This window comes from Nannobrachium achirus, assembly GCF_963921795.1.
Source record: "Nannobrachium achirus genome assembly, chromosome: 22".
Lineage (NCBI taxonomy): Eukaryota > Metazoa > Chordata > Actinopteri > Myctophiformes > Myctophidae > Nannobrachium > Nannobrachium achirus.
In genome coordinates this window covers 28,202,840-28,230,486 of record NC_137829.1, presented here as the reverse complement: position 1 = coordinate 28,230,486, position 27,647 = coordinate 28,202,840, and the positions used below count along the sequence as shown (strand labels likewise).

General features: G+C 42.5%; 1 protein-coding gene across 1 annotated transcript; it reads left to right on the top strand.

Annotated features, from left to right (window-relative positions):
• Positions 1-1,199: 1,199 nt before the first annotated feature.
• LOC308307540 (protocadherin-17-like) lies at positions 1,200-15,932 on the top strand (the record flags this gene model as incomplete). Its single annotated transcript, XM_080752806.1, has 4 exons — positions 1,200-3,677; positions 4,867-4,925; positions 5,085-5,254; positions 15,349-15,932. 4 exons carry the CDS (start codon positions 1,200-1,202, stop codon positions 15,930-15,932), a joined length of 3,291 nt encoding a protein of 1,096 aa, XP_080608932.1.
• Between the last annotated feature and the right edge of the window lie 11,715 nt (positions 15,933-27,647).

Below are 27,647 nucleotides of genomic sequence, written 5' to 3'. Positions count from 1 at the left end.
CCATATCCACATATATTAAGAACAACATCCACAAGCACGTTTTCATCTGTAGCTCTGCTCCAGGCGCGCACATCAGTAACTGCATCACGTAGCACTAGAACAGCCCTTCTTCATGCGATCTTGCCAGACCTATTGGAGAAACCCCCCAAGGCAAGATCTGTCACTGTTTCACTCATTGGCTGGAAGACGATCAGAAACTATGTTAAATGCACCAAGCGATGTACTGGGGTCCGTTAGTGCGTCGTGAGGATTCCAGTCAGATCCCACTGCGAACAGAACAGAACAGAGCAGGTTTCAACAGTTGACGTGCAAAACTGAGCATAGGATAGGAGGAAAGCGATTAATTTTGATTATCTGAAAATCTTGCAACATCCTATTTGGGATTTTCTCAGCGTCCTCTCGAGCAGTACAGATGAGCACAGCCCGGATGAAGGATGCGAGTGCACTGCTGGGTCCAACTGGACTGGATTATGGGATTATTGGACTAATTATAGGACAATTATCGGGCAAAAGTCGCAGTCGCGCTCACAGATGCTCGTGAATGGACGGGAATACAAAAGGTTGCATTGGAGGAGCATCTTTATTTTCGCCTCTAGTCCACTTTGTGCCCAGGGCTGTCCGTGCAGTGTGAGTAAAAACCCTATATGCAACAGTGTGCCGCACAGAAACAAAGTCAATGCATTGTGAATCGTAATATTGGGCAATGCTGCATTTTGAACGGGCATGTCAGTGTTCGCTGTAGCCTAGGTGTAGATGTCGCAGGAGGGCAATGCGCTTTTGTAGGCTACAGTCTAACCTTCACCGCTCAGATTCAAATGCTTTTAACCTTGATGCAAGGGGGACTTCATCAGCAGCGATGATTTATTTAGCCGCCCGTGAGGAAAAGAAACGGAACATGCCTGGCTCACCATGTTGAATTTGATCTTTCATTCATGCATTAGGTGTCGTTGGGCGGTCATCTTTGTTTACAGAAAGAGTTCATCCTAGCCGAACGGTATGTGAAAGAAGATAAAAGACCCCCTCGATCAAAGGAGAGAAAGGGCGATACATCGATTGAATAGCCAATTCGTCTTGGATGAGTGTCAAGCCGCACGCCTGGCTAGGGTTTAGTCCTTTAGGTTTGCAGTAGCTAATCAACAGGTTGAAAGTCAACGCGGATTTTTTCATCCCCTTTCTACCGCATATATCCAGTTGACGGGATGCGTCTTTCTGCCCCCTTTTTCTTGCTCTTGTGGGTCAAAGCCCTAACATTGAAAAACCTTAATTATTCTGTTCCCGAGGAACAAGGACCAGGCACTGTCATCGGGAATATAGCAAAAGATGCCGGATATGGGGCTATTGAGAGAGGGAAAAAATCGAACTTTCGAGTTTTGGAAAATTCTGCTCCACATCTGGTGGATGTTGACTCGGAGAGTGGACTGATCTTCACCAAACAAAGGATTGACAGGGAGACATTGTGCAGGCGCAACCCAAAGTGTCAGCTGTCCATGGAAGTGTTCGCCAACGACAAGGAAATATGCATGATCAAGATTGATATACAGGACATAAATGACAACTCCCCTAGTTTCCCATCAGATCATATCAACATTGATATTTCAGAAAACGCAGCTGCGGGTACGCGCTTCCCTCTGACAATTGCGCACGACTCTGATTCGGGGGAAAACGGAATAAAGACTTACCAGGTCACCAGAGATGACTACAATACATTTTCTTTGGATCTAAAAGTGAGGGGTGATGGAACTATATATCCAGAGCTGGTTGTTCAGAGACCATTGGACAGGGAGGACCAGAGTCATCACACCCTCTTACTGACAGCAATTGATGGAGGTGAATATCCAAGATCAGGTTCCATGCAAATAAATGTCAGAGTGACTGATTCAAATGATAATAGCCCAGTGTTTGAAAAATCCTCATATGTGATAGAGATCCCTGAGAATTCAGCGCCTGGTAAAGTGCTCATAGACTTGAATGCAACTGATCAAGATGAAGGGAGTAATGGACAGGTGGTCTATTCATTTACTGGGTACGCGTCAGAGAGAATGCAAGATTTATTTTCCATCGACCCCAACACTGGTGTCATCAAGATTCAGGGAGAAATTGACTATGAAGAGAATCCAATCATTGAGTTTGACGTGCAGGCGAAGGACCTTGGGCCCAACCCAATACCGGGCCACTGTAAAATAACTGTCAAAGTTCTTGACAAAAATGATAATTGGCCAATAATAAGTTTTGTGTCTGTACGCCAGGGAGCCATCAGTGAGGCCGCACCTCCAGAATCTGTCATTGCACTGGTGCGAGTCACAGATAAAGATTCTGGGAGAAATGGCCAGCTCCAGTGCAGAGTATTGGGTAATGTTCCATTTAGACTGCAGGAAAACAATGATAATTTCTACACGTTGCTCACAGACAGACCTTTAGACAGGGAGCTGAAAGACGAATACAATGTGACAATCGTCGCCAGAGACAATGGAATCCCCTCATTGAACTACACCAAGTCTTTTTCTGTTAAGATATTGGATGAGAACGATAATGCGCCGCGATTTACAAAGTCAATATACGTACTTCAGGTGCCCGAGAACAACATCCCAGGAGAATATTTAGGTTCTGTCTTGGCCCACGATCCAGATATAGGCCGCAACGGAACTGTGTCTTACTCTATTCTACCGTCGCACATCGGAGATGTCTCAGTGTACACCTATGTGTCTGTTAATCCTACTAATGGAGCCATATATGCCTCGAGGTCTTTCAATTATGAGCAGACTAAATTCTTTGAGTTCAAAGTTCAAGCTAAAGACGCAGGGTCTCCACACATGGAGAGCACCTCTACAGTCAGGGTCAGTGTCCTCGATGTCAACGACAATCTTCCGGTTATAATTCTACCGCTCCTGCAGAACGACACTGCAGAAATCCCGGTGCCTAGGAACGTGGGCATAGGCTACATCGTGGCCACCGTCAAAGCGGTGGACCACGACCACGGCGAGAGTGGCCACCTGACCTACGAGATCTCGGAGGGAAATGAGGACCACCTGTTCGAGATGGACCCCGTGGCGGGGGAGGTCAGGACGGCCCACGCTCTGTGGGAGGAGGTGGCCTCGGTGGTGGAGCTGGTCGTGAAGGTCACCGATCATGGCAAGCCACCGCTGTCCGCCGTGGCGAAGCTGATCATCAAGGCCAACTCGGACGCGGTTGCGGGCGGGGGCTCCAGGGCCGGCGGGGAGCAGCAGTCCTGGGACGTATCCCTGCCCCTCATCGTTACCCTCTGCATCATCTCCGTCATGCTCTTAGCAGTCATGACCGCGATCGCTGTCAAGTCCAAGCATCAAGATAAGGAGACTGGGAATTATAACTGCCGCATGGCTGAGTACTCCAATCCTCCAGTGGGGAAAGGCAAAAAGAAAAGGATCAACAAGAGTGACATCATGCTAGTGCAGAGCGAGATGGAAGAGAGGGATTCGGCGAGCCGAATGAACGTGGTCAGCAGCCCCTCGCTGATCACCTCGCCCATCTGCTTTGACTACCAGAGTCCGCTGCCCCTGACCTTACCCAGGTCAGAGGTCATGTACCTTAAAACCACACCAAACAGCCTTACGGTACCCCGGGCAGCCTGCCACACCAGCCACACCAGCTTCGCCGGGCTCAGCACAGACACTCCAGTGAATAGGATGTCAGTGATACAGGTAAGGAGCACGCCGCATGCGCTATCTGGCCTTTATTCTCTCTTATCAGCTCTCTCTGCTTTCCTGTACAAATCTCACAAAAGAAAAGGCAGTCGCATAGAAAGGGGACGGGAAAAGACTGCAATCAGACATGCTCACTTTTTTCCTGTTGTGACACTATCAACTACATTTGGGAGATATACTGTGGCATCATATGACATCGAAGTGTCACATATTCTGCTGAAGAGGCAGTGTCACAGGCTATTCATCTGTATTCATAGTGCGTCGAGTCGAACCGGGGAGGGGGGGGGGGGATTTGAAAATGGTCCATTAGGAGTGTCCTCCCTCAAGACAGTACAGGTGGTCCACATAATCAGAAAGTCTTTTCGGTTAGACATGCAAACAGTGTGAGTCTTGGACAAGACTGCTGTGCCCCTGCCAGGTCCACCACTATCGAGTGAAAACAAAACCCTGCCACAAACGTGGGATTGGACAGGTGTTTGAGCAGCTTGTCCGATCACATTACCCGGCCGGCGTGAGCCAGACAGCTAGATGCACACAGCATAACCTTACAATCGTGTTTCTCGCCCCCTCCGCAAACATGGGCCAGTTCCACCAATCCGGATCCAAAGTTGGCAGGGTAAGGCCCAATAATAGGGTTTCCAGCCCTTCCTTGTAGAGCGGTGGCTGGGTTATTTCTACAAGCCTACCAGCATAGGAAATTGACAGTGAGGTCTCGTAGCATTATTTAGCACAGGAGATTTTTCTTTTTCTTTTTTTTTTGGTAAATGATGTGGATATCTAGGACAGTCTCAGAGACAGACTCATTTAGAGATGATAACACAGATGACAAGGCCTGGCACTGTCACCAGTTGCTAGGGCATGTGGGTGTGAGAAAACACAAACACATTACTCTCAAGATAGAGGGGGGAAACGCATGCAGATGACAGTGGATAATGCATTACTGCTTTGCCTTGCCAAAGACACACATATGGTCATGAGGAAGATTTGTGCTTATCAATGCCGCTGCTGTTGGCAGCTGTTGTGTGACGGAAACATGTGTACTAATACTTTATCGTGGATTTCCACGTGATTCAGATCGGAAGGATACTTCAGATACTTCCGTCAAGCTCACAACATTCGCAGACCTGTGTGGGGGCAGAAATCGGGAGTTGCCAAACAAACAACATTTTTCTCCTCTCATTTTCAGACGGATAATTTTCCTTCGGAGCCCAATTATGTTGGAAGCAGGCAACCATTTGTTCAAAGGTAAGGGCTGTCTGTATGCAATAGCTTCCCTGGCCACTGAATTTACATTCATCTCTATATCAGGCAATCTGACCATGACTTGTCAAATAGGAGCGCTTACAGAGAGGCTCCGGTGGGTTATGTATACTCTCTCTCTCCCTCCCCTCTGTTCTGCTGCAGCTCAACATTTAAGGATGCAGAACGTGCAAGCCTCCGAGACAGTGGCCATGGTGATAGTGACCAGGCTGATAGTGACCAGGATACTAATAAAGGCTCACACTGCGACACGTCTGCCAGGGAGGCCCTCAAGATGAAAGCAACAGCGGTTAATGGCCAGGCTCTTGAGCAGGGTGAGTGGACTCACCCTCACTGTCTGACAACTTGAAGATGCCTAACTGATTCTTGTATCAGGTCCTTGTTTCATAGTACTGTTCGTATTAAGCCTGGTGCGCCGTGCCCACGTGCACTTGTTACTGCCCCCGTCTTGGTAATGCTATACCCCAGACAGATGTTTCACATTATCGACATAATGATGCTCTTGGTGGAGTGAAATCTTAGCTCTCCAAGGCAGCTCCAGCAGGTACCTTGTTCAAGCCATTGCAGTAATCCTCAGTGTGTTGCCAAGATGATGCGACAGCACCGGAGTCGAAAGCAGACAATAGTTAAAGAGGATAAAAGTCAGTTGGCTGAAAAAGAACACAATCAACTGTCTGATATTTTTTTGCATTGGAAAAGTGTACGTGCGTCGGCTGTCTCTTTTGATCACGTCATTATTTGTGCGTGAACTCTGCATATCCATGTCTTGAAAATGACATAACACAGACAAGAAAGTGTGACAGACACTTTCAGTGCAAAAAAGACAGTTGCTTTTGGTGAAACATGACACTTGTTTCCACCTTTCACTTGAATACATTTGATCAACCAACAGACTTTTCTGCTGTTCGTATCTTCCCGAAAGGAATTTAGCTTTATTGTGGAAAGCAAAAATAGAAATGTTTCATGGCCCACCAAAATAACAAAAAATAAGATTTAAATTATCCACGCTGCCTGTGGTGTAATTGGTGATGACTGTGAATCTCTTACAGACATTCACAACCCTTTCAAACATTACACCGTGACTTGAGGGATTGAGGGATTTATACAGTATATTTAGCTAATTCATGTGTATAACTCCAGAAAATGTGTAGGGGGAAAATAAAAAACACTGCACATGATGGTTGGCGTGTATTCCCTGGAAAAGATAATGGTGGACTTGTGTGAACCGGTGCTGTCTCTCATTTCCCAGTGTGAAGAGAGACAGAGACACCTTGGAATAGAACGGGTCTGGCCGTCGGGTCCCTATGCAGCACTTTCCACACCATTTGCATGGCTATGAACTGTTTGTTTGTGGCAAGCTCAGGAGACCAAGGTTGCGAACACACTTGTGGCTGCCAAAAGGAAATATGAATCTGTGTGAGTCTATGTGCATGTCTGTGTGCATGTGTCTCTCTCTCTCTCTCTCTCTCTCTCTCTCTCTGTGTGTGTGTGTGTGTGTGTGTGTGTGTGTGTGTGTGTGTGTGTGTGTGTGTGTGTGTGTGTGTGTGTGTGTGTGTGTGTGTGTGTGTGTGTGTGTGTGTGTGTGTGTGTGTGTGTGTGTGTGTGTGTGTTTGTGCGTGTGTGTTGCCAGCCAAACTTTCTCTCTGTGGGAGGTGTAAATTCAATCACAATGTTGCACATTTCTGAATCAGATTTTTCAACCCAAGTTCAAAGGCCAATCAAATGGAGATATATTATATGAGATGTTTCATATGCGCAGAGCAGGATTTACACACACAGCGCAGATGCTCGCTTGACTGGAATGTCAGTTAATTTATATGCCTGCATTTATAAGATAAGAGAAATGCAAAGAAGTGGGGCATTGCATTTAATATTAATGGCTTGTGCTAATGCTTTTTCCCCGACATTCTCTCTTTGCATGTGAGAAATGTTGTTAAAAAGCAAAACCAATGGTCAGTCTGAATTCATTCCCTTGGGTTTGGCAAGGCAGAGATGAAATGCTATCACTGCCTGTTGACTGCAGCAAGGAAGTTCCATTTTATATATGGAATATATGCTGTCTCCGCATAAACCTTGTATCTCTATATTTCATCTGTTTATGTTTTTTCATACATGAATGCCCTACTTTCTACTTTGTCCTATGACAGAGACGAGCAAAAGTAGCTGATCTACAGGCTCTCAACGTGTTGCATCATTGTGAGCTTGTAGATAAGTTATCTTTGTACATTTTGAACATCTTGGGCTTTAATGTCCAAAATTCTGTGGGTTTTATAAACATTTATCCAATGAAAAGTAGTAACAACAGCTTGTAACAAAATAATAGTTACATTGTATCCATTGGAATACATTTTCTTTCTTTTTTTCCCCCATTTCCTGGAAATGGTTTTGGACATACAGTATACGGTTCCACCATGTAGGAAATGCTGTTGAAAAGCAAAACCAAATGGTCAGACTGAATTCGTTCCCTTGGGTTTGGCAAGCCAAACGTGAAATGGTATCACTGGCTGTTGACTGCAGGAAGGAAGAGCCGCATTATGCAGTGTGTCGTTGTAGATAACATCACACATACACAGAACTCACCCACACACATGTGCACCTGCCCACACAGAAACACACCTGTGTGTGGGGAATGTAGTGGGTATGGAATGTGCATGAAACTCACCCAAGGTGAAGTGAAACTATGCAAACAACTAACCCTAACATTTATTGAAACAAAAGTGAGTATATTACTTTTTTTGGGGCCAGGAAAGCACCATTATCTAAAATGAAGTACCTCCTAATGAATCACCATCGCTGCAAACACCTCAATACAACGGCCCATGGGTTAACTACTATAGCATTTTATGCTTTAACCTTCATCAACCTCCTCAGGTTCCCTAATGCTTTGATACAGGTAATAAATGCACCTGTGTTAGTGTATATGATAACTACCCGCTTATAATATGAATATGTATTTGCTCTAAAGAAAATAGAGGCACAGTTGGTATGTTGAAAGTCCATTGCTAGACTTTCATTCTGTTACTATTTAGAATGATGCCCTGGTGTGCAGTAAAAAGCTCACTGGGTTTAACTCTTAAAAATGGATGGAGTAACACAGGATTATACTGTGAAGCATTTTTTGTATTTGGCTTCCATAAGATCATACCCATGAAACCTAAGGCTCTACCTTCTACAGTCGCTATACACACAAGTACTGAAGCATATAAAGCGTAATTCTATACCTAAATGATTTAGTGTTGTTAAGGGGGACGGTGCAGAAAGGGGACAACAAGATGGAAGCAAACTTTTATTGCTAAACTTTTATTAGTCGGTCAAAAATGATTACAGTCCGAATCAGAATTCAGTTTATTGCCAGGCATGTTTGCACTTGCAAGAAGTCTGGGTGAGATTGAGACTGATGTATTGAACCATGCTGAAACAAATGATTGTCTATTTATTCAAAATATAGGTATAAAGATGAGCATAAAGAAACTATACAATATGGAAATTATTCAATATACTAGAAACAATACAATATGCAGTACTATACAATGTACACTAATAGTATAGACAAGATCTCATTTTCAGTTTCATAGGAACTAGTGCTACTCAGCATAGCTTAAACCTTGAATAATATCCAGCAATGTCACCTTGCTAACCATTATCTTGTCACATTTGTCTTAAAGAAAAAAGAAAAAAAGCCAAAACGGTAGATATCTCATTTTAACGAGCCTTCATGATCATCCACTTATCAACTGTATCTTGTGCACAGTAGCGGGTGACAAAGCAACAGGCTACAAGTCATTTTCAATGGAAGCCAGTGACAAGGAGCTACAAACTGATGCCTGACACTTAGCGCTGCATGACGGGCGTGACATGCTACAAAAAAAGTTGGCTTCAACTTTTTTTCAGCGCTCCAATAATGCCGCGGAAGTGTCAATCTCGTTACCCCACAATTCCTGCCCCCCGTTCCACGAATGGAAGAAACATTTTATTCTTGCTGCTAGCCAGTTGTACGTGCTGTTTAACCCCACCATTGTCATTTACGCAGTGTGGCAGTGAGCTTCACTTCAACGATGAATCAGCAACAGTGTAGCTCTGTGGTACTCAAAGTGGGATCCAGGGGTCCTTGAGGGGGTCCCAGGGGCTCCCCAGAAAGAATTAGTTAAAGGGATGTTTCATCGTCTACTCTGGCTTTTGTGAGCACCCTGGACAGTTTTTAAGTTGCTCAAGTCAGTATTTCGATATTATATATTCATTTCATCACCCTTCCTATTACAAACCCATTGTAACTTCAAAAACTCCATTTGAACCATGATAGATTCATCGAAAACACCCGTCCTTGGTTCTGGTGACTCATACATGCCCTCCGGCTATGTGAGAGGGCTGTCCCCCCCCCCCCCCCCCCCCCCCCAAAAGAAAATAAATAAAATCATTTATTTTGAAAAATGAAAAAGATTAAATACAATATAAATATTAAATAAAAATGGATGAAAAAGGTAAATGAAAAACCACAGCCCCCTCACGTATCCAGAGGGCAGTATGAGTCACGAGAACCAAGGATGGGTGTATATCTATTGATTGATTGATTGATTGATTGAAGAATGTATTAGAAGTTTGCATAGGAAAAGGTACAGTTTCATGACGGTACAGTTCACTGGTACAAGGTCTACTAAATGGAGATCCTAGAAAAGACTAAGCTTATTTCCACAGGAAACCATTTAAGTATCTCATATAACATTGAATAACAGACGAATAGAACACATGGTTAAAATGGAGTTTGAAGTTACAATGGGTTTGTATAGGAAGGGGGCGTGTCTGGGGGCGTGTCTGATAAAATGAATATGAAACATCTAAATACTGAATTAAGCAACTTAAAAACTGTCCTGGGGTGTTCATAAAATAAATTAAAAAAATTACCCAATTGTATTTTTAGACTGAAAAATCCCTTTGATATACTGTAGCATCAAGATTTGGGGTCCCTGGCACGAAACAGGGGTCCGTGGACAAAAACATTAATCAATTAGAGGGTCCTTGACAAATGTTTGAGATCCACTGGCGTGACCATGTGTGGTCAGCTATGACCTCCAAGCTTGGTCATTTGTAGCATTTGTCGCCACAACTGTGAACGCAGCACAAGGTACAATAATGTGGTTTCTCAATTCCGTCATAAATAATAAAAAAAAATATTTATATATTGTTAAAAGAGGGGACTGCCCATCTCATTAGTCCTATATCCCATTAGTCCTAATTTGGTTAGGGTTAGGTTTTAGGGTTAGGTTTAGGCATAGTTTTACTGAGGTTAGGGTTAGGCTTTGGGTTAGGTTTAGGTATCGTTTTACTGAGGTTAGGGTTAGGTTTAGGTTGGACAAATGGGAACAATGAAATGAAATGTCGGACCAATGCCATGGCACCGTTAAAAGATATGTGAACACATTGGTCTGATGTTTTGAGCCTTTATGTGTGCATGCAGTATGTCTACAAAAGTGGACTGTGAACCCCCCACTTGAAACCATAAAGAATTAGATGACATTCAAGTGAAAGGAAAAATATATTTTTGTTAGTAATTTTTACACATTATGAATATCGTTTTATACTTGCCCCATAGGAATATCATTATATTTCCACTATTATGGTTGTATAGTCAGGCAACATAGAGCAGTGACGAAAATACCCTAGCGTGTTTATCCGGAACCTTCTAAGCACATGCATCTCTTTGTATCACTGTCTGTCATCTTCAAGGTTCTCTATAGTGCGATAGGTTACTGCACCTCTGGAATGGAGTCGACATTTCCCTCTGCTGTTTTGCTTATTTTTATGGCCTTGTGTCTGTACAGGGATGAATAAATAAAAATACTTTTCCCCCTCTGATAATTGAAGTTAGACGGAAAAAAACAAATGCACAGGCCACAAAACTGTAATCTGGGCGGGAGATGCTTCCAATCACCAGTTGTACCGTGTGGAATCTGTTCTGCAGTTCTTCCATACGTTTTGCTCCCCCTTTTGATGTAAAATGCATTTTGAACTCAAATGCATATTTTCTCTTGATCTTATCCCAGCAGAGAATACAATTGTGGTGGTTTTGTACTGGTGCATGGTAACAATATCTATTTTGCATATTATATGGTTGTGCAAAAAAAAAAAAAAGCAACGCTATACATACATTTTGAAAACACACTCCTGTAACTTAAATACATAAATAACTCTAAGCAAATTAAGGATTAGAATATAATTGCTTCGTCGTATCAAAAGAGCAATGTGTTTGTCTTTCATTTTAAGGAGGAAACGGATATCCCACCCTAAGTTTTGTTGTTGCGGCCGTAGGTCGCAGTTTAGTATGAGAAATGGCAGATATTGTCTCTGTTTTTGTTTTTGTTTTTTTTCTTACGGTCTATGGGTTTGACGCTCTGACATCACTGTGATGTCAGGGGAGCCACACTAACAGAATCCTTTTTATGCCCATATATGGAGATCCCTGATGTCATCAAAATAAGCCCATATCTAACAGGACTTCATAAGGGAATGCCCATATATGGAGGCCACATACCACAGTAACAGAATCCATATTTGGCCAAGACAGCCCATATCTGTGTGGCTGGCTCTACAGACAGGGATCTCCATATATGGGCATAAAAGGGATTGTATGTATGATGTCAGATGTCATAGACGTCATAGGACTTTCACATAATAGGGGTCTCCATATATGGGTAACTGGTCCGATATACATCACTGGCCAGATGACCAAGACATGGCGCAAGATCCTTTGTCACCCTTAGGCGTCTTACTGGTATATATACTGTATCTGACAGAACTTTGAGTTGTTTGTAGCTCCTTTCAGAACCCCTCACTCCACTGCTACGCAGCTCCGAGATGGGGTTCCTACTGGTCGCATGCCGGAATCCTGTTGCTGGATCGACGATCCACTGTTAGCGATCACTTCTTACCTTTGATGAACACTATCCAAAAAGTGACGGGCCTCTGTTAAGCTATAATCGTTTTACTTCTTTATCGTGGAAGAAACTCGAAGCACTGGGGTGATATGAAGACTTTATATCGCTCAAAAGATCAGCCGGTTCTGTGTTTTCCCCGTTGTGTAACTTGTGTATATACCACGTGACCAGGGGAGGCAGTAATGTTTTCCTATGCGGCCGCAACTTCCGGAATATCTAAAAACACAGAACCGGCTGATCTTTTGAGCGATATAAAGTCTTCATTTCACCCCATGCAGTGCTTCGAGTTTCTTCCACGATAAAGAAGTAAAACGATTATAGTTTAACAGAGGCCCGTCACTTTTTGGATAGAGTGTTCATCAAAGGTAAGAAGTGATCGCTAACGGCGGATCGTCGATCCAGCAACAGGTTTCCGGCATGCGACCAGTAGGAACCCCATCTCGGAGCTGCGTAGCAGTGGAGTGAGGGGTTCCGAAAGGAGCTAAGTTGTTTGCCTAAACTGCAATGTTTTTGCCTAAGTTAGTAAATTAAGACTTTATTTTTTTCAGGTGATACTTCATTAAGTAGGGAGAGTTGTTGCATCATACAGTAGGTTGGGAGTTGGGACACATGTAGTAGGCCTGTCACAATTACATAATTGCATAATCATAATTATTCTAGATATTCGCAATAATTATTTTGAATAATTTGCACAATCGTCATAATAGTTTCCATGTTGAAAAATGTTCACGCATTTTCAAACATTTTCCAAAAATAGCTGCTCTACAAGCTCACAGATCCGCCATTTCCACTATTTAAAAAGATATATTTATTTACAGTTGTGTTCGAAATTATTCAACCCCCTCTGAAAAGTAGGTTCATTAGTGTAACCACTGTTCCTTTGACTTTTAACTTGTGAACTATGCTCAAAACTGTGCTTTTAGGAACATTCAGTGCCTTTGCAATTGTTTTATATCCTTTTCCTTTTTTAAGCTCATTAAAGGACAATAGGTCAAACTCTTGTGCACTGATTAAGTCATTTATGTTTACTTTTGATTAACTCATTGATTGCCATTTTCAAAATGGCCGCCAAGTTCCAGACTGCCACGTTCTTAAATTTCTAGTGCACAGATCAATTTTTAGTGCACGGATCGTGCACGCCCATGCCTAGCCTTCAAAGTCAGACAAAACAAACATTTTGCCATTTTGAAAGATGTGTTTGTTATGGGGCTAAACATGCAATTTCGCGATTGCGATCATGCCTAATACATTTTAGTCATTTTTGGATTTTCTTTTTATAAAAAAGATTTTTTGATTTTTTTTTTTTTTTTTTTTCAAAATGGCTGCCAACTCGGGAAACTCGGGCTGTGGCATAACTCGGGAAACTCGGGCCTTGGCAATCAATGAGTTTTAAAATGATATGGTAACAGGGTCGAAAGTACAGTAACAGGGTTGAATAGACACATTACTTTTGATCATAGATTATTGTTAGTATGACAAATACATGCTCAAGACCACAGACCTTGAGCAGACCACCATCAATATTATTTGAATAACTTACACATACTGTAAGGATGGTTGGTAGACAATCAAGCAATGCATGTTCCTAAAAGTAAATTTTTGAGCATAGTTCACAAGTTCAAAGTTAAAGGAACAGTGGCTACACTAATAAACCTAATTTTCAGAGGGGGTTGAATAATATTGAGCGCAATCGTATATATTTATGATACCGTTTTTGTTTACAATGCCTAAAAGGCAAACAGAATTGTAATTTGTATTTATGTATTCCAACATTCAATGCCAAAAACACAATGTTTTCTTCAGAATATGTATGACACTGATTTACTATTAAACTATGTATGGCAGGAGTCCATTGGTACAGTGGTTCTCAAACGTTTTATTTTCAAGGACCACCATAACTCTGAGAATGTAGAAATGGAACCAAATGGACCCGACCATTTCTACACTCTCAGAGTTACAGATCTGTAATTGTAATTTACGGTAGGGCTCGCTCTTTATATGTTACTAGCCCTTACCCGTTCAAAGATATGAGCTCCAAAATGATGTGCAGTGTGTGGGTTATGGGATGTGCACTGTGCACACAGTATATGAGGGATGGAAAGTAACTTTAACTGGTGCTTGCATGATGTACTGTAGGAGCATCAATGTAAGAAACCTGTTTCGTTTAATGGCTACAGAGATACTGTCCCCCCCAGCCCGCCCGCCCACCCGCCTGCACACACACCCGCCTGCCTGCACACACACACGCACGCACGCACGCACGCACGCACACACGCACGCACGCACACACACACACACACACACACACACACAGAGCTGGTTAAACATTTTGCCTCATGCTAGATGCAGAATAGATGTGCCTCAAGCTAGATGCAGAATAGATAGTAGATACACCATAAAAATGCTAATATACAGCATACGATTTGTGAAAGTGACAAACGGGGTTCACAGTTATGTCAGGTGTGTTCATATGCTTATGGTGATGCGATTTCAGATCAATTGCTCCAGCCACTGAGGAGAAACGCTGTTTCAGACAGACACTCAGACAGACATTCGCAAAATTATAGTATAGATGGCAGGGTTTCTCAAACATTCAAATTTCAAGGTCTCCCCTTAACTCTGACAGTGTACAAATGGAACCAAATGGACCCGTTAGGGTCCATTTGGTTCCATTTGTACAGTCAGAGTTACAGACTTGTATGGGTCAATTTTAGACCCCTCTAAAGGAACCCACAGAGTCACTGGAATCTACTTTGAGAACCACTGTGTTATTTATGTCAGCTCATTTTGTATGTCCATGGCAAAAATAGAATTTTGCCAAAAATGTGCTCTTCTGTACAGCAATCATCGGCCACTTAGCAAAATAATGTATTTGTTTGATACCCTGGATCTCGAAAGAACGGAAGGTTACATTGTAACCCAGTTTCTCTGAGTGGAGAGACTGACTCTCCACTACATATGAAATATGTCCTGGAGAGTCAGTCTCGAACACGAAAGAGAACATTTTTTACTCAATGTGTACTGTATGTGTGGTGAATTAATTAAATAACGTTGCATGTGGGGAAACCTCATGCAGTTCTTGTAATTAGTGTTCTATGCAAATATATGTTCATTTGTGAAAATATTAGGTTAGATTTCATCTAGTGCGTGTGGTGCAGCTTGTGTGATGTTTTTTGTAAGTCAGAATGACATTGCAACGTGGCTATTTGTGAACTCACTCACAGCTGGTGCAACAAGCTCCGAGGTCTTATTTAATCATCAGAATGTATTTGTTTTGCATTAGAAGACTTCATTTTCTATGTAGGAAGATAAAACACTTTATATTATGGGATGTCTAAAGTTATGGGATCTCATTTTCTTGAAAATTGCCCTCGTCTCTTTCTCTAACTTGACTAAATATGGAATTCATCTTGTGTCAAGCTGTTTTTTCCCTTTCCCCCCGTTATGGTGCACTAACAACTTTATAACTGTTTTTGTAGGGCAGGACAAATCAGCCCACTGCACTGATGAATGTCGCGCGCTGGGACATTCTGACAGATGCTGGATGCCAAAGTTACGGGTAGGAAGCCAAGCAGACAGTGGCGATAATCGCACCAACCTTTTCATCCCCGTGGGAATGGAGGCCATGGTCGAGACAGAGATTTATGGCACCATCAGCCGCGGCAGCAGAAAAACCCTCAGCACGTTTGGCAAGGAGCAGCGGGACAGCACAATCTTAGTGGCCAACGTCAAGCCCTACTTAAAATCCCAGCGTGCCATGAGCCCGCCACTGCAGGACAGTCCGTCTGCGTCCAGCAGCCCCACCAAGCAGAGCGTGCCCCTAGACCCGGCCGACCACCAAGGCCCCAAGGAGGAGAGGGACGCCGGCTCGGACGGCAGCGCGTACGGCCCTCCAGATGGCCAGTGCTCTCCTCCGCACACGGAGCTGGAGGAGGCCCCTTACATGACCTCCGAGCTCCGGCCCAAGTCTCTGTCCAGCAGCCTCATTCACAGCTCTGTCATTAGCCAGGAGTGCGGGGGGGTGGTGGAGTGCATGCGTGACCCGCGGGACACAGGGAACTGACGGGTCAGCTGATCCCTGCTTGCTTCACACCGTGACAGGGGAGTGGGGGTGGGGGGGGGGGGGGGGGGTGATAATGATATCACAGATTAATGGCCCAAGAGGTGATTTCCTTTGACCCCCACTGAGGGGGTTCAGACACGCATTGTATAACCAAAAACCACCTGCTTTGTATGTTTTTGTTTGTTTTCTTTTTGAGTTTGTGACCTGTTGTGTTAAGGTGAAATAAGTGTGTCCTTGACTGCTGTGAGGGTATGGGGAGAAAATCATCGCTTACCTGACTTCAAAGTGTTCTCCATGGTGTGCGTACTGTACCTGTCGATCTAGATGTCTGTATTTTACACATTTCAAGCTCCCGATTTTGTGAGGCTGTTGAACGAATTGCTACCGTAGCTATTGAGTCCTGTCTGCTTTTGTACAGTGATGCTTTTTGTCCCCCCACGTAGTGTATACAAGAAAACATCTCTTTCAATATTGCAGGCAATTGAAATACATATCAGTGACGTCCAATACAAAAGTGAAGTGTCTTATGAACTTATTAATGGTGGTGCAACAGGGGATGTCCCTTTTCATAAAAGACCATTTGAGGTTCCTTGAAAACTGTTTTTTAAGAATGTATTTGTAATTTTATCGTCGTCCTCTGCGGTTTCTGTGCAAATAAGCTGAGCTTACAAGTGAATGTGGGCTACTGTACTTGTTGTGTGTTTTATTAAATTTGTATACACATGGCTTCCTGTGTGCACGGAATGGTGTTATTTTTGACAAATGGCATCTCTAAAGCTGTCATGTTTTTTTTTCTACGTTATGGAATTGTACTTCTGTTTCCAGGGTATAATTTAAAGCATGACAAGATTTATGTTGTTTAATTTACTGTCAGAGCAACGCAAACCCAGCAAGCGTGCCAATCGGCAGCCACATACAGCATAGGCTGTATACGTGTAGAGTGTATAGAGACCGTAGCACTGGAACTAATCAGGAAGTTAATACCACACACTATCACAAATGGCATCTTTTACTACTGATTGTATAAACCGTATGCAAATAAAGTGGGGCTCTATGAAGTACTGTACCTGAAGAGGTGTTCAACTCAGCCCTGCGGCGCACTCCATTAAACATCAAATCAAAACAGACAGTGCTACCAGATCACAGGATTAAAAGGAAGAGTGATCTGCACTGATATTTTGGAACTTAAAGGCAGATGACGCAATATGAATGCAACATTTGCCGATAACACACACACACACACACACAGTCACACAAAACAGTTTGCAATTTGCAGCCACCAGCACTTGCAATCTGTTTTTGTTGTTGTTGTTGTTGTTGTTGTTGTTTGTTGTTGTTTTCCAATAGGGGAAAAAGCACACTGACGAAAGGTCACAAACAGAGTAGCAGGCGGCTCCAACCGTTTCAATCCATCCACTGGTTAATCTCTCTCCAAACAGAACCTGTTATTCGCCTGTGACTGTCACTTATGCACTCCAGCAGCATGGAACCTAATTGTCCCTTCTGACAAGCGCGTCACGACTCAGAGCGGCTGGATCAGATCCAAGATCATGTTCTTGTCGTAATCTCTGTGTGCTTGTTGAATTTTTATGTATAATCTCACGCATGTTTACCGTGATAGATCCACCGAACAAAAGTAACATGCAAATATAGAAATGGCTTTTTCTAAAAAGTATATCAATCTCTCTGTCTCACGAGTCACACACACACACACACACACACACACACACACACACACACACACACACACACACACACACACACACACACACACAAACAAATATAATAGGTGTTCCACTTCACTTAACATTCCTCCACCTTAAGAAGCAGTGACTCTTTGTACCCCCGTCTCACAGCGAGTGGATTGAGAGTGCCTTGTTTTTGCGTGTGTTCTGGGTAACAGAATCCTGTCATCTTCTGGGAACTGACTGTAACTACGGCTCGGTTTTCTCCTCGGGGGGAGAAAAACATTAATTTGGAATTTGATTTGCATTTGTTTTGGTGCTGGTATTGACACAATTCCAGACCTAGATGTCTCTCATATCAGCAGGCAGGCTCTGATGAGCTCATCTGCATAAGTTGAAATACTCTTTGAGAGAGAGGGGGAAATTGCGTGGGTCACAGCAACTCATCCTATTGAAATACAGACAGTAACATCGCATTATTTTCTTCACATCAGTCCCAGGGCTTTGAGATTGCTGCGAAAATGAAAACAGGTGAGCAGAATGTCAAGTGGAATTGGAGGCTGAAAACCATTCGGTGTAACATTTACCCCCTTGGATTATTAACACTATACCTCTTAAGGGTGGGGGGGGTGGGGGGGGGGGGGGACAGGTTAAATTCCCACTTCAGTCCTAATTATGCAAAATGTTTTTCTTTGAAGCAACCTCTTTCTTAATTAACACAGCGCTACCGTACTCGTGCTTGACAAAAAAGTACTATGTTGTTGTGAGGCGTTGAATGCAGATTAGGGACTGGCGTGCACTGGTGAATGAATATGACTTGTCTCTCCAAATGATTACAGTCACAATGAATGGGAATTACAGACAATGAAAGTGATCTGTGTAATACCCTCATTCTTCCACATTTTACATACACAAATGATCTATTCAGATGAAAATGGAATGAGCAGTGTACCATTCAGTTGTGAAAAATTGACATGCTCACCCTGAGTACTTAAGCTTTTAATTCAATAATTCAATAACACCAGGCGATTAACAGCTTGTCTTCCACCTCCACCGAATGCTATGGGAGATGGTTCCACTTGGCTGGGAACCGTTGGTGGGGAAAAACTGTGAACACAACACATAAACATCACATGAGTGTGTTGTGTTGTGTTCCAATCTAGAGACATTATTGAACATGGCCTCCATGCCTCTGGGGCAATAAATACACAAATAAATAAATACACACTGGTTAACTAGTTTATTTAATTTCTGAGTAAATGTAAAAAATACAGTTAGTTACATGGTAGTAAATTGTGAACAACCACACAGAAAATATATTTGAATAAGTGTTGGTTTCATCTGCCATGGAAATGGCAGATGAAACCATAGAAACGAATCGAGGTGTCACAATTGTGTCAGAAATAGCATGTGGAGTGACACTTGGTCGCAATGGTGTGGCACCACATCACACCATGCATGTGTCAAACTCGTTTCACACGGTCTTGCAGGCATGTCCAAAAGATGGTGTCAAAGGTTTATTTATGGAAAGGATTTTTTGAACACTTGCATTAGTTAAAATATATGTTTCCTGCAATTAATGAATCTTCTATGTGTATGCATGCATAAGGTTTAACGCAGGACAGGTTCGTCAATGTTTTTCAGGCCTTAGCTGAGAGAGAGATGAAGTAGACCCCCACTACATTGTGTTCCAGATTTAACTTCTCCATAGAGTTCAGATTGCTTCATAGACTTGTTTGACAGCACTATCATCAGTGTTGTGTGTTGTGTTTTTTGAATATGGTGGATTCATGTTAATGTGTATTTTCTAACCATTTAACTACTTAAACCCTCTTAGCAAACATGAACTTTCACTCTGTACTTGGTCTGCTCTTTTTTCCCTCCACGCCAAACCTCTTTGCCGAAAATAGATGATCTACAAGCTCATAACACCTCGCAGCATTGTGGGCTTGTAGATCTGCCATTTTCTGGCTAATGTTCCCCATTATACAAGCATTTAGCGGACCCCCTGTCGTAACTCTGAGGACCCCCTAGGAGTCCCGGACCCTCGGTTGGAGACCCCTGTCTTGAACCCTTTTGCTGAAATGTTTTTGTTTAAAATGTTTTTTTTTTTCTTTGTCGTTTTTTTAATTGTCTCACGCCAATATTGAAATAGCCTTACCTGTTATCTGGTATTTAACACATTTTCCTACCTATTTCCCACAACATTTTCCTGTAGAAATTCAGCACAGGAATACTTTTTAGTCTCACAAGCAAAACTATAAAATGCATATTCAGCTATCGATTCGTAATGTCTAATTTAGCATGGTCCCTTGCTTCTTGTTTGCTCATCGGGAGAGGCAGGACTGCAAGAGAGGCAGACTGCACTGACAGGCAGCATAGCGTTTAAAAAAAAGCAACCATAAAATTAAATCTAATTTTGCCTGAGTGATGCTAACTTTCAGCAACATTTTCTCCGAAAAATCCTATAGGAGTTCAGTCGGAATTAGGCAAATTACAGGTTGAAGTGACTGACTGTTGAATTATACCAACGCAGGCGCCTTTCGAAGATTCTCTGAAGTGTTTACTTTTCATTTATTGTGGCAGTGTGATTTTTCTTCCGCTTAAATTACAGCCTACCATTATTCAGTAATGATTTCCTTAATTTGGATTCAAAGTAGTACTCTATAATTGTATGCATGAGTGATATAAATTGCCACATTCACAATTTATTCTGAATGAAGCGAGTGGGCAGACTTGACAAGGGAGTGTTGGAGGAGGCTTGGCAAAATACTAGCAGGGTAGTCTGGGAGACTTGGCAAAATTCTGCTCTTAAAATATTGTCGTTCTGTTCATATACGCGGAGTATGACACCGTTGACTGCATTTAGTTTTTATTCAGACCCGTGGGAATTAACACTCCTTTTTACTGACCCTGCCTCCCAAAAAATAGCAGGCAAGTGTTTCATCTTGAAGGCTTGTTAGAAATGTGCTACTTATGGCATTCTCCCCTGGGAGGTGTTCGAATACACTCCAAGCTGTCAATCATGGCTAAGTATTTAACTTCACGACAAGACATAGTATTAAAGAAGATTCGTCAGGACAAACACACAGGTTTATTATGTGTTACTAGGCCATGACACACTTCCCTTGCTTTGAATTAGGAAAGAAATAGTTTTATAGAAGTCTTTCTTTTTTCCAGTGATAAAGTAGGCCAGTATCTGCATATAGAGAAAGGGCTAATGATCTCTTGCCATATGCTCAAAAATCCTCAATGGCTTTCAGGTTTTTAGAGGTTTGTCTGCCATCATGGATGAAACAACATTTAAGGTGAGGCGGAGACAGAAAGAGAGAGCGGTGGAGAACAGGTGGAGGGAATGAGAGAATAGAAACAAGGCCAGCCTTTTGGAATCAATAGACAGTTTATTGAATCAATACGGTTTGGTGTAGAGCAAAGCCGGTCTTTCTCACAAGAATGGCACACCTTATAGAAGAGACTGGTCCGATTATACAGTATATATGTCTCAAGATACCCTTACGGGTACATTTGGGTCCATTTTTACACTCTCAGAAGTTGAAATTAGCACTGAGGATTTTACTTTGTGGTTGTATGAAAAAGGCGCTTCATTCTCAGGCTACACTGAGACGAAATTGGAAAGACTTTGATGCAGAATTCGTTTGAGGTTAAGATTGTACTTTTGGCTATGTTCTAGAAAAGAAAAGAAAGTGAAAAGCAGTAGGTCTATTCATCTTTTAGCATTTTCATTTTCACGTGCTCTGACTAACCTTCCCACCCTTAGTTTGGATGCAATATTGGTCATGCGTTTACTTTAACTCAGGGGTCTTCAACAGGGGGTCCGGGAACCCTAAGGGGTCGTCAGAGTTATTTAGAGTTATTTTTACTTTTTTATATTAACCACATGAACACTATTGTCCTCATTCTGAGAACTTTAGCCAAAAATAGCAGATCTACAAGCTCACAACGCCTCGCGCTGCGAGGTGTTGTGAGCTTGTAGATCGGCTATTCTTGTCAAAGAGGTTTGGTGTAGAGGGGAAAAAGAGGGGGAAAGGAGCAGACTAAGTACATAGTGAAAGGTCAACTTTATTAAGTATTGACAGTTCAAGTGGTTAAATATCTGAAAACACAAATTGACATGGATCCAGAATACGCTGATGATTGTCCTGTCAAACAATTAAACTATATGGAATCTATGAAAATGTTGTGGGGGTCCCTGCTTCATCTCTCTCAATTAAGAGGTCATTGGCCTGAAAACTTTGAAGACCCCTGCTTTAACTAATACAATTGCTTGGCAAAAGCCATGGGGACGGGGACTGATTCCTACCTGTAGCACTGGAACTGCCACAGGAGCCATTTTGGCTTTTATTCTCAGCCTGTTTGTTGTAACACGTTGCATCGGGTGCACAGTTTCTTTCTTTCTTCTTTTTTTAACGGCGTGGCGCCGAAGGGTGCCAAGTTTGCCAACCGTCTAGAACAGAGTTGGTCTCTGTCTGTCTGTCTGTCTGTACAGTATGTGTCTGTCTCTGTCCCTACAAAGCAGCAGAGCCATCACAGAGAGAACCACACAGCTCAGCTCACCCTGCTATACACCAATTATCATTGGTGCTTAGTCTACAAACTGCACACCTCGGAACTTTGCTATCCTACAGATTGCACTGGGAAGCCGAGCCATTATTAGATGAGAGTCTAGTTTTGTTTTTTATCTCCTGTTTCACCTTCACTTCAAAGTTCATGGTCTGTTTATAGTCTAAAACAGGCACGTGCACACATAGACATCAAAGGGGGCTTGAGCCCGTGCCCTTTTATACATCTGTAAAAAGTGCCCTCTCCAGACCATGAATGCAGCTTCTACTATGGCGAAAGCAATGCAAATGCCATATCCATGCCATACCTGAAGGCAATGGCGGCTCCAGGGGGGGGGCTAGAGGGGGCTTTAGCCCCCCTGATGAAGACTTAGCACCCCCTAAGCCCCCCCACCCCACAAAAAAGGAATAAATAAATAAAATGTATATGAATATGTGAAAGACAATCGACTGACTTCTATGTAAACCATACCATAAAATCCTACTTTTTATGCTGGAAAGCATCTTCAGCCTCACAAAAACCCTATCCGATCACCTACAGTCCTCAGATTTGGATCTGGAAACTGCCAATGATCTGGTCTGTTCAGTTATCCATAACCTAGGTGAATCACATTTGTCATATTAGTACTATTCATTATTGCCAAAATGAATTAGCCCCTGCTCTAAAAAAGCCAGCTCCCCCATAGCCCCCCCAGTCACAATTCTCTGGAGCCGCCGCTGCCTGAAGGCGGCATTCAAGAGAATTGCCTTGTCCAAACTCTCCTGAACTTGAATGCAGCATCTTATATTGAAAGAATTCACCCTTTGTCAGCCTTCTGATTGGTCCATGACTGGCCAACCAGAAAAATCATTCTCTTTTGCTACCGGGGGTGGAGTTACTCTTTATTCATTCACATATAATGGAAAGAGTGTAGTTTTAAATGTATATTTGTCTCCACCAGCCGAAGGCTGAGGGAGAGTATGTTTTCCCCTCCGTCCGTCCGTCCGTCCGTCCGTCCGTGCGTCCGTGCGTGCGTGCGTCCGTGCGTCCTCGCAGTTTGTGAACAGCTAATCTCAGTCACCGTTGGCCCGATCGCTGCCAAACTGAGCACACACACTCCCTGGATGCCAATCTAGAACCTCTGCCCCACATTTTTCAAATCAGCCTCATGGTGGCGCTATAACAGGCCGATTTGTGTGGCCTGGTTGTTACCAGCTAATCTCCGGCGCCGTTGGCCCGATCGCTGCCAAACTGAGCACACACACTCCCTGGATGCTAATTCAGAACCTCTGCCCCACATTTTTTAAATCAGCCTCATGGTGGCGCTATAACAGGCCGATTTGTGTGGCCTGGTGGAGACCTGTGCTCGGAAGAGCACTGCTTCTAGTTATATTTATTTTTATTTTATTTTTTGCTTTGTCATGATAAATAGGAACATTTTGGAACACAATGGAGTGAATACACAGTGAATATTTGTTGAAATGATAAAAAAAGAATCGCTATATGGATCACACAGCCTTGCATAGACAAGGTCCGGTGATGCGCGGTACGGCCGTGATGCAGGCCCGGCGCGGTCATAGCAATTTTGATAATTATGATGAATAAGCTTCAACAAACTATTTCACATGAACGATATCAATGTAACTAAGATATTCGATTGGGTACATAATATTTTAAATGGGCAGAATTACAATTAAAATACATTTTATGTTGAGGGCTTCCTGTTCTGCGCCAGTCAGCCTAGAGCAGCTGCTCTCTCTCCCTCTGCCTGTTTCACAGGATTAAACTAATTAAAACATGTATTTTCGGGGGAAAACCCCTGTTTTGCAATGTAACTACTGTACTTGTTCCTTTTGTATTAATATCACGTAGATGTTTTTCTTTTGGTAATTTAAATAGCAATAATGAGGCTATGAAAAATCTTTTTATAATGAAAGTGAATGGACAAAAAAGTCTCCCCTGGCTTTTTTGTCCCACGTAGTAACAAAGCGACATGGGGCGGGACTTGACAAAGAGTGAATTGCCCTCTCTGCTTAGTTCAGTGTGGTATTATCAAGCACCGAAAATAGCCGACCTCCAAGCTCACAACGTGTCGCGCTGCGACGCGTTGTGCGCTTGAAGGTCTGCTTATTTTCGCCAAAAGGCCTTTTTAGAAGTTTCAGCCCCTTCCTCTCTAACATTCTCTGCACGTCCCTGGTCTAAAATGATATACTGTTTACGAGAGGTGTTTTATACATCGGACAGGATTCATGTACTACATATGGCTGGGATCCTCTCATTTCACCAGCATGGTGCATTTATAGAGGTATAATGAGTGTACATGTACGTTTTACAATAAATCACTTGCAAGAGCAGCGTTCAACACGTTACAGTACAATCTGCTGACACCAGTGTTTTTGGTGGTAACAAGCGGTGTATCTCTGTACACAGTAAAATCCTGGGTGTTCATTTAATTGAAAGTGTAAAATTGGACTGTAAGGGTCTACTCTGTGTAGCATGAGAAAGGATATGATTTGGCTGAAGAGGTGCATCACAATGTGCCTTGGTAGTTGGGTGGACTGGCATTGCCTCCTGGGAAATCAGCCCTGTACTCCTGAATGGGTCAGAACATTGCTATGCAGTAGCATCTTGCGCCTCTTAACTGTCCTTTTGCTGTACTATCTGACAACCAACCTGAATGGAATGAATGAGGGCCACTCGTATGTCCCAATACCAGTGATAAGTCATCTTCTTCAGTAAGACACAGGGGTAATCGACATGTCCGTACACGGACACAGGTGTCTGTATTACACACCATTATAATGATCCTATTTTGATCATAATACCCAAGAACTGAATGTCAGTCTCCAAGTTTTCTTCAGAATATGTTTGACACTGATTTACAACGACACTATGTCCACTGGTACATGGCAGTGATGACCCCTGGTAAGACGTTGTATCATTATACTGTACATTAGATCAGTGGTTCTCAACCTGTGGGTTGGGACCCCCAGGGGGTTATTACTTTTTAAATTACTTTTTAATATCTCTAAAATGACAAATTAAACATTGGCCAAATTTTAGGCCGAAATTGTGAAAATAGCAGATCTACATACGTTGCGAGGCATTGTGAGAATGTAGATCTGCTATTTTCACAATAGAACCATTTTATACAAAATGTAATTCCTCAACTCTTAGTGCTCGTCAGGGTGGGGTAGGTCTCCAGTTAAGATATGATTATTTTGGGGGTCGCAGCCTGAAAAGGTTGAGAACCACTGCATTAGAACCATAAACACTTGTTGTTTTACACACACAGAATAGCCCTACTGTATCAGGAGATGGACAAACTCAAAGTAAGTTTCCCTATGGCTTCTGGGTTGGCCTCCTCATAAGGTTCCTTTCTAATATTATTCATGGGCCGTGAGCTCAGAAAGGATATTTTGGCATATGCTATAACAGGTCAAACGGGGAAAGACTAAGACAGGGTTCACTTGAAAAGCTCCAGTGACCCGCCTGTAAACAAGAATTTTATGATGGTCTTACATTTACACCATACACAGGGTCATAGAGTATATGGGTCCTAAGCTCTTTGGGTGTGTGTGTGTGACTGTGTGTGTCAGCACTTGAAGTTGAGGCCAACCAAAACAAAATTCAACAATATCCAACTGATATCTGTGTCAGTCCACCACAGGGAATGTGCAGTAGCAAAACATTTGAGGAAATGGTCTTCTTGGTGCTGCTTTAGGCATTCAAATGTAGAAACACTTCAACCCCATTAAATTTGTGCTGGTGCTGGTAGCCTTGGAACTCTGGAAGAAGGTTTGACGGAGAACGGATCACAGACGTGTCCCTTTCATCAGCCTCTTCTTTATTTCAACCTGTGCTGAATCAAAAGCCCAACGCATCGACGTGTGTCTTCATCAGAGGCTAAAGAATAAAGTTATAATTTGAGGGGTCAGACAAGTACATTAGTCTTCAAGGGAAGTGCTCGGCGGGAACAATTTAGTTTGCATTGGAGCCAGCAGCTGTTCGATTTCATACCTTTTTTCACATTAGTAAGTCTACTAGACCTAGAATTATGTCTAAAAGAAATATAGGCCATATCTTGAATACATTCTGAATACATTAACACATTCAACTGCAAGAGTTAGTCACAGTCAAATGTCAAGGTCCTTCATTTACTGTAGCCAAAATATTAAATGTTTCCTTACTTAACAGCTACTGTTCTTTGTATAACTTCCACATCTAATGCATCAGTCCTCTGTACTGATCCTCCCATTGGCCCTCCACAGTACGTTTAGTATTAGGCCTATTATATTGCTACCGGGGTTATCAATATGTCCTACGTAATGTGTCTGTGGCCTCGCCTGTGGCAAATCTTTTTACACACGATTATAATGTTATTATTTTCATCATAAGACCCAATTACTGAATGTCAGTCTCCAGGTTTTCTTCGGAATATGTATGACACTGATTTACTATTACACTATATGACACACAGGAGTCCACTAGAACAGCGGATCTCAAATGTTTTATTTTCAAGGACCCCCATAACTCTGAGAGTGTACAAATACGGGTCCATTTGGTTCCATTTCTACACTCTCAGAGTTACAGACCTCACCTGTAATGGTCATTTAGGTGTAGTGCTTTATGTGTTTGTGTACTCATTTTGTATGTCTGTGGCAAAAAGAATTTTGAACATGGCGATGACCCCTGTATTGTTATTATTATCCAAACCAAACCAATGTCCAAACCAAGAACAACTGTAACAGCCAGGTTACATTCAACAAAACATGAAAAGAATTACATCAAGCAAGTTGTGTTAACAAACAGGCACCAACTTCCCAAAAATATTTTCAATCAACACAGTCTGCAACTCTATCCTCTCCAATTCATTCGGTTAAATTCTGACGGTTACAGCCATGCCTATCCCCAACACAGTTCCATTCTAACCCAGAAACTAACACTGCAGCTTATATTGTCTCTCCGTTCTCTTTTAGAACTACCATATTAGCTTAGTTTTACATGTTTCCAATGTCAACAACTTAGCTGTTGGTAAATATTTGTTGCGAGCATCCATGGACTAAAATAACAGATTTCCACAACATGTTGACCTGCTATCACCGAATCTTAGCCTGGATTTTATTCGATTTCTGAAGCTAAATGCCTTCTTTTTCGGCCACTACCTTCCGTATATACAAGGTCAAGGTGCAATCCCGCCACTGCATGGATGAAAGTTGCATCCAAAGTGGAGTTTCATTCTAACTTAGGTGAGGTGAGGGAGCCAGCATTTACATTGCCTTGATCCCTTATTTTTTTCTGTCTTCAAAGAAGGGAAGAAAATGGCACCTTTCAACATGAATTCAAAGGAGCTTTATTGGCATGAGAAAACATACGTTTACATTGCCAAAGCAAGTGTAAAAATATAATAAACAATAACAGTTGAAAATGGGAAAAGTATATACAGTTGGAGGGGGTACACATCATTGCG